Source organism: Pinus tabuliformis, chromosome 6 (assembly GCF_031772625.1).
Source record: "Pinus tabuliformis cultivar Carrire ecotype Pingquan chromosome 6, CPIR1, whole genome shotgun sequence".
Classification (NCBI taxonomy): Eukaryota; Viridiplantae; Streptophyta; class Pinopsida; order Pinales; family Pinaceae; genus Pinus; species Pinus tabuliformis.
This window is the reverse complement of record NC_142292.1, coordinates 1,866,500,435-1,866,507,956: the sequence shown is the minus strand read 5'-3', so window position 1 is coordinate 1,866,507,956 and position 7,522 is coordinate 1,866,500,435. Positions and strand designations below refer to the sequence as shown.

General features: G+C 41.8%; 1 protein-coding gene across 1 annotated transcript; it reads right to left on the bottom strand.

The window, feature by feature from the left end:
- Positions 1-4,184: 4,184 nt before the first annotated feature.
- Positions 4,185-6,687, bottom strand: LOC149266572 (heat shock 70 kDa protein 18-like). The gene is made up of 2 exons (XM_089408679.1): positions 6,466-6,687; positions 4,185-6,358 (listed from the first exon to the last, which is right to left on the bottom strand). Exon 2 carries the CDS (start codon positions 6,258-6,260, stop codon positions 4,185-4,187), a length of 2,076 nt encoding a protein of 691 aa, XP_089264805.1. The 5' UTR covers positions 6,261-6,358; positions 6,466-6,687.
- Positions 6,688-7,522: the final 835 nt, after the last annotated feature.

The following is a 7,522-nucleotide window of genomic DNA, read 5'->3' as shown; positions in this document are numbered from 1 at the left end:
GCGGCAAGTGAATGTGTTCGGAGCCCCTCCGGCGGATACAGCCTTTTGCCAAAGGTGGTGCGAACAAGAGGGTGGTTTCGTTCTGGCGGTTTCGGGTGCAGCGTGCTGGCTGAGTTGGCTGCCCACGTCCGCCTGCCGCTGTGCAGTTGGAATTAATATTCCAACACTCCCCTTTAATTTCAACTGCTGGGCATTCAATCTTACCCAAACATCATCCTCACATAGAGGGATTCACCAACTGCTTCTGATGCAGTTCTCAAACAAACAAAGTTGTCTTCCTCTTAATAGAGGGATTCACCTGAAACTGTGCTTAAGAGCACCTTCCTCATGACAGAGGGATTCACCATTACAATGTGCTGAAGAGCACCTTCCTCATGATAGAGGGATTCACCTGTTATTAAAACATCTTCCTCTTAACAGAGGGATTCACTAATGACTATGCTGAAAAGCATCATCCTCTTGATAGAGGGATTTACCTTGACAATGTGCTGAAAAGCACCTTCCTCTTTAACAGAGGGTTTCACCAAATGACTGCTTCAAATGCAGTTCCAAAACAAACAATCATTGCACTGCTGTGTGTGCAAGTTCATTACAATGTTCTTTTATGCTGCTGCATATTCTCTGCTACACTGTTGTTCCATTTTCTTTGCCGCATCTACCCCACACTGCTGTGTCTGCTCCACGCTACTGCGTCTACACCTGCACTGCTCTTACATTTCTTTACAAACTATGCATTGTTGTGCGTTAAAAAAAAATCACATGTGCGTTGCTGTGCCTTTCCTTTCTCACATTCACACTGTTGTGTGAGAATTTTTTTTACTTGTGCACTAATGCGTGCTTCCCTTCTTCACCATGGGAAAGCTTTTCTTCGCGCTGCTGCGTGCTCCCCTTCATTAATTACAATCATACTTCTGCTGTGTCTTACTTGCATTTCAGATGCAAACAACACACTCACTGCACTTACATTTACTGCTGTAAAAAAAAATTCTTTTACCTGTGCTGCTGTCCATAACTTCTTGCTGCTGCATTTTTCACATTTGCATTGCTGTGTGCTTCTCCTTCTTCACGATGGGAAAACTTTTCTTCAAGTTGCTGCTGTCCATACACTTGCTGTTGTGTTGCTGCTGCAATTTGCACTACTGTGTGCACATACACTTGGCACTTCATTCTCCACGAGAAAAAATTAACACGGGTTGCTCCCTTTTCTTATGCACCCTTGCTTCACACAATCTTCAGCTTCATTCATTTTTTTTACACAATGCACTGCTGTGTATTATACTCACTCTGCTGTGAGTATGTTCTCTCATATTACATAGAAGGAAGCTACTTTCCATTGCTATGCATTTCAATGCATGTGCACCACAAAAAATTTCCAAACTGCTGTTTTGTGTTTTATCTTCCCACTGCTGTGAGAGTTTCCTTGCCTTGCATACTTCTTATTGCGCTGCTGCACTTCACATTTGAGCGCTGCCTCCTTTTCTTCTTTATGCATTTCTGTGCATATTGCATAAAAACAAAGCAAAAACATTGCTGATTTCATCACTACTACATATTACCTTTCAGAGGGATTAACAAAGATTTCTTTTGCAACTGTTGTGCTGCAATACATCCTCCATCAACAAATGACTGTTAATACAGTTCAGCAAACAAAAAATTACAAGCTCCCCTTTAATGTGTGCTTGTCTTCTTTTAGCAGACTCTTCTCAAAACAAATTTAGATCCACTGGGGAGTTCAAGGGGTTTTCATATTGCCTTTCCTTCCTTCTCCATACTTGTGTAACTTTCTTCTTTTGCATGGGTCTAGCTTGTGTAAGAGCCCATGTTAAGTTACAATCTCGTGCCATATGCCCAATGTTATGACACTTGAAACATTCAACATTGTTCATGAATGACATTTCATGATTTCTTCTAAAATTGTTTCTTGGAGATTTTCGGGGACCACAACATCTATCTTTATTAAATGCTCTACAGTCTCTTGCCATATGACCAAAGTTTGAACATGCATAACAATAACCATAAAATGAACTTTGGTACCTGGGAGACGGAGGTTTCATTGATGTGCTTCTGAAGCCTTGCTGCCTTGAGATCCTTTGATGATCACCATTGCCTCTTGCATTTTTGCCATCAGCTACATTTCTTCTTGGAGCTGGTTTTCTACTTGGAGCAGGATCTCTTCTATTGCAACCTTCATTTTTCTCCTTGCCTTTGCTGGAACTAGGAGCTTCACCATCTCTTTCTGGCTTCTTCACATCTCCCTTGCTTAAAGCATCCTTATGCTTGTTTGAGGGTTCACCTACATACCCAAGTCCTTATTTATCAGATGGAGATCTATGATAGCTAAGCATGTCATCCAAAGCTTGAGAGCTCTTCATGATCTTGTTCATCCCTTCAACCTTCTTCCTGAGGAGGACAATCTCTTCTTCTAACTTTTCACATTCATTATTTTTCTTTGCTAGTTGTCCATCAGTTTCTTCCTTGCTATGAGTAGCTTCAGCTGCTACTACTTTGAAGGAGATAATCTCTGTCTTCATTTTGGAGATTTCTTCATCTTTTGCTTGACTGCTCTCCATTTTCTTTTCAGCTCCTTGTGCCTGCTTCCTGGCTTCTTCTAGTTCGGACTTAAGGGAGGAGACCTCTTCCTTGTACTGTCCAATCTCTTCCACAAGCTTATTCACTCTCTTGTGCCTTTGTTCAAGTTCACTTGTCAAGACATTTGCCTGCTTCTTTGCTCCATTCAACTGATTTGTCATGGATATGACTTCTTCATGATGTTTCCTCTTGCATTGGTCAAGTTCCTTCTTAAGCTTGGCCAGCTCTTCATCCCTTTCTTTTACTTGAACCTTGATGAGGTCAAGCTTCTCATTCTCAGCGTCTATGATGGGTTCTTCTTGACTCATTGTCATGGTCAGTGCTCCCTTTGCATGAAGGTCATGCAGTCTGTCCCATATATCCTTTGCTGATGTGTATTTTCCTAGATTCCTTTTCACAGAATCAGGCAGCCCATCCAAGATTAGTTTTGCTGCTTGTGCATCATACTCCATGGATTCTTTATCCATCTTGCTATCATCAATCACTGACTCCCAGACTTCAATCCCCTCAGACATTAGGAAAGCCCTCATCATTATTTCCCATACATCAAAGTTTCCATCAAACTTTGGGGTTTCAAATAGAATGTATTCAAATAGATTTCCTTCTAGTTTAGTAGAGGAGGGAGACACATTTTTAGCAGGCTTGGAGGCTTTCTTCTTTGACCTTGCCATTCTTAACTATACTCCAAAATACTTGACTGTGTTTTTTTTAAAACAACTGACTGTCTCTATAACAGTAACTCAAAAACTTTGAGGAATACCTGAATCCCTTTGGCTGAGGCTTCACACTGCTGGAGAGCCTTCACTGCTGGACAAGTTTGACTGCTGCAACCACACCTTCCTTCAGCTTCTTTGAGTCTTCAAAGAGCCTGGACTAGCTCTGATACCACTGTTGGGTATTTTTGCAATGGGGGAAATACCAAAACCAACACTAAATAAACAGCACAGAGCCAATGCTCTGTTTCCTTTGTCCAGGATCATTTGCAGAGAACCTCTTTAATAAAAAAAATTAACTCAGAACACAGTCCATTACACAGTAAAAAAAACTTCTATTGATTTAAAACAAAAATACTGATACATGCTTCATCCTCTGCGCAGAGAGGGATTCACTGGAGAAACTCTGTCTCTCTCTCACTTCTGGTCTTCCACTGCTGTGGGTATTTACAAAACAGCTTCAAGCTGTTCCTGTGTTTTCTTTATGGTCAACAATACATAACAGTTTGCCTCTGTTATGTTTCCAGCACTGTTGTGCTTTCTTCTGTGCATTCATTTGCCTGGCGTTCAATCTACACTTCCATGAACTACTTCATTTTTGCACGCAGGCACACCAAAAAAAATAACTACAGCACGCCCTGTTCTACATTAAAAAATATCACACGCGGCCACCACCGTGAGTAGGCACATTACATAAAACTGCTGCACGTATATATTTCTTTTACAATCTATATGAAACATATATAAAAAACATATAAAAATGGCCCATACTATATTAAATGGCCCACACCTAAACTACGTACATACATATATAAAAATATATAAAACGTATGTGCCCATAACCACATTAAACGGGCCGCCACCTAATTCCACGTAAAACCATTAAAAACATGACTTTTCACCTACGGCAGTCAACCAAAGAAAACGACAAAGAAAATTGATTTGACGCGGGCGGGGTCGGCTGACGTCACTTCGGTGCCACGTGTCGCCACCCCATTCGTCACGCCCGCTCATTAAACTTCGCGCAGCTTCTCGGAGATCTGAGCCTGCAGACCCGATCCAACGCAATTCGCACACCACTCTTCCGCAACCAGCACGACCTTTACCGTCCGGGGAAAGTGGTTTTTCGGTGCTCATACATGGGACGCGTGGCGGCAAGTGAATGTGTTCGGAGCCCCTCCGGCGGATACAGCCTTTTGCCAAAGGTGGTGCGAACAAGAGGGTGGTTTCGTTCTGGCGGTTTCGGGTGCAGCGTGCTGGCTGAGTTGGCTGCCCACGTCCGCCTGCCGCTGTGCAGTTGGAATTAATATTCCAACAGTAAACGTAATTCTCTAAATCGACTCTGGCACTGTGCTTCTTCTTTACCTCTTCATCCTCCCTTCTGAATCTCTTGGCATCACCCGTCATTTTCTCGATCTCCTCTTTGCTCAGCCGACCACCATCGTTCGTTATGGTAATAAAATTGCTTACCCTACTTCCCCTATCCCGGGCTGACACCCTCAGAATTCCGTCTGCGTCCAATTCAAAGACAACTGCAAGGCTTGGCACTCCACAACGGGCCGCCGGAATTCCACTCAACTGAAATTCACCCAGCAGATTGTTGTCCGCAACCATTGCTCTCTCGCCTTCATACACTCGAACAGGCACTTCTACCTGATTGTCACGCAATGTAGTGTAAGAAGCCTCTATCTGAGTTGGAATGGGAGTATTTCTGGGAACGACTACAGACATTTCACCCTCTTTAACACTGACTCCAAGGCTCAAAGGCGTGACATCCATGAGGACGAATTGGATGCCTTCATTGTTCAAGGCTGCCGCCTGAAGTGCAGCGCCATATGCAACAGCCTCATCGGGGTTTATGCTTTTGCAGAGTTTTTTTCCATGGAAGAAATCTTGAAGGAGTTCCTGTACCTTTGGAATGCGAGTAGAACCCCCTACTAAAACCACTTCGTTAATTTGCTCTTTGTTCATCCTGGCGTCTTCCAGACATTTTCTGAGGATTTGCATGCACTTATCGAAGAAATCGGTAATGAGCTCTTGGAATTTGGCTCTCGTAATCTTCATATGAAAATCCAGACCTTCGTAGAGACAGTCAATATCAATCATAGTCTCTACCACTGATGACAAATTTCTTTTTGCCCTTTTGCATTCTGAACGGAGCCTCCGAAGGGCTTTGGCGCTTGTGGTAATGTCCTTTCTGTATTTTCTCTTGAAATTTTCAACACAGTATTTAAGCATCCGATTGTCAAAATCTTCGCCACCCAAATGTGTGTCCCCTCCTACAGCCTTCACCTCAAATTCACGTCCCTCCAGAGTAACAATGGAAACATCAAAGGTACCTCCTCCAAGGTCGAAAACCAAGACGGTATTTTTACTATTGGAAGAATAAACCTCACCATGAAACCCATAAGCTATAGCTGCAGCGGTTGGTTCATTAATAATTTTCATGGCGTTAAGACCGCCAATGTTGGCCGCATCTCTAGTAGCCTTCCTCTGAGAATCGCTAAAATAGACCGGCACTGTGATCACGGCATTCTTGACATCAGAGTTTAGGTATGCTTCGGCTGTCGTCTTCATTTTAACTAATACCATCGAAGAGATCTCTTCGGCTGCAAACATCTTCCTCTCGCCCTTATAATGAACTTGGATAACAGGCTTTCCATTGTCTCCGGCGACAACAGTGAAAGGCCATAGTTGAACGTCACTCTGCACAGAGGAATCAGTGAACCGCCTTCCAATAAGTCTCTTGGCATCGAAGACGGTGTTGTGCGGATTATTTGCGATCTGATATTTGGCAGCATCTCCAACAAATCTCTCAGAGGGAGTGAAGGCAACAATGGAACGAGTGGTTCGGTTTCCCTGATCATTAACAATAACCTCCACTCTATCATGCTCCCAAACTGCTACGCAGCTGTAGGTTGTTCCAAGATCTATGCCGATTGCCTTGCCTTTACTCATTGCACGCACCTATGGGATTCAGAGGTTTGCATTATGCCAAGGAACAAGGTGTCACTGCATCATTCCAAGAAAAAAATGCAGTCCTTCAAGCTAAGCTCCTACACATTAGCAAAAAGAAAACCATGAATAACAGATTTAAGATGCAGATGAGGAAACCCTACCGAATAACTTCACTTTGTTTAAAAGTAATGGGGAGAAATCTCACGGAAGATAGAGCAAAAGGCCCGATGGGGCCGCCTAGCTAATGCCTGGAGGATAGCCCGCTTCTACTCCCTCCGATGAGTTCACCTGTTCCCTTTGGTGCCAAATCTAACTGAATCTGGGCAGTGCATGGGCTAAATCGTAGGAGTTTAAAGTTGAACCTATCCTCTGGCAGAGGCCTCGCCGATTCACCTTCTCATTTATTTAAAAAACTTCAATAGTGTCCAGGCAAAAAAAAATAACAATCAAGAATGAAAGAAAAAGAGACTCCGAGCAGAATTCATTAACCAACAATTTACCTCTTATTTCTTTTATTTTCTTTATAAAACTCCGAAGAAACCCCCGCTAACAAACATTTACCCACGTTCGCACGATGGCCAGCAATAAAAACTCCCCCAGAAACCCTGCGTGGACCAATAAGTCCGTACATCCCCCAAGAAATGGAGATATCATCATGATAATTCCCTACAAAATGGAGATATCATCAAGATATAAACAACTACAATAAAAACTCCCAAAAACCCTTGTACCAATAAGTCCGTACATCCCCAAGAAATGGAGATATCATCATCATAATTCCCTACAATCCACGACAGCGAGCAATAAAAACCCGTCATCTCGTATTACAGATTTATACGTCGTTCAATGTCCAGGTGCTCCCGATTCCAGCGGGTATATACAATGTATAGGCCAGAATTAAATATCCATGATCCCAAAAGGCTGGATTCAACGATTCATACGTTGTTCAATGTGCACGTAATCAGTTTTAGATAGATAAAATAGGTAAAAGTGTAGTTTACTTAACCGTGAAATGGGTTTTTAAGAGTATTTTTTCAATTTTAATCAAAATTTACTGTTTTTTTTATATGGTTTTTAATTTTGGTTTTTTTTATTTTTAGTTAGTTTTTAAAATTTTAAACAGATTTGGTGAAATTTGTTAAAGTTTGGAAAAAATTAATATTAAAATTAATATTTTGAAAACTAAAAAATAATTTCTAATTTTCTAAAATGTAAAAAATAATTTCTAATTTTCTAAAATGTAAAGGGTTTTTTGTTTTTTG

Bases quoted from the DNA above. Each gene is read 5' to 3' on its own strand.
- LOC149266572 (XM_089408679.1), bottom strand. From the start codon at position 6,260: ATGAGTAAAGGCAAGGCAATCGGCATAGATCTTGGAACAACCTACAGC.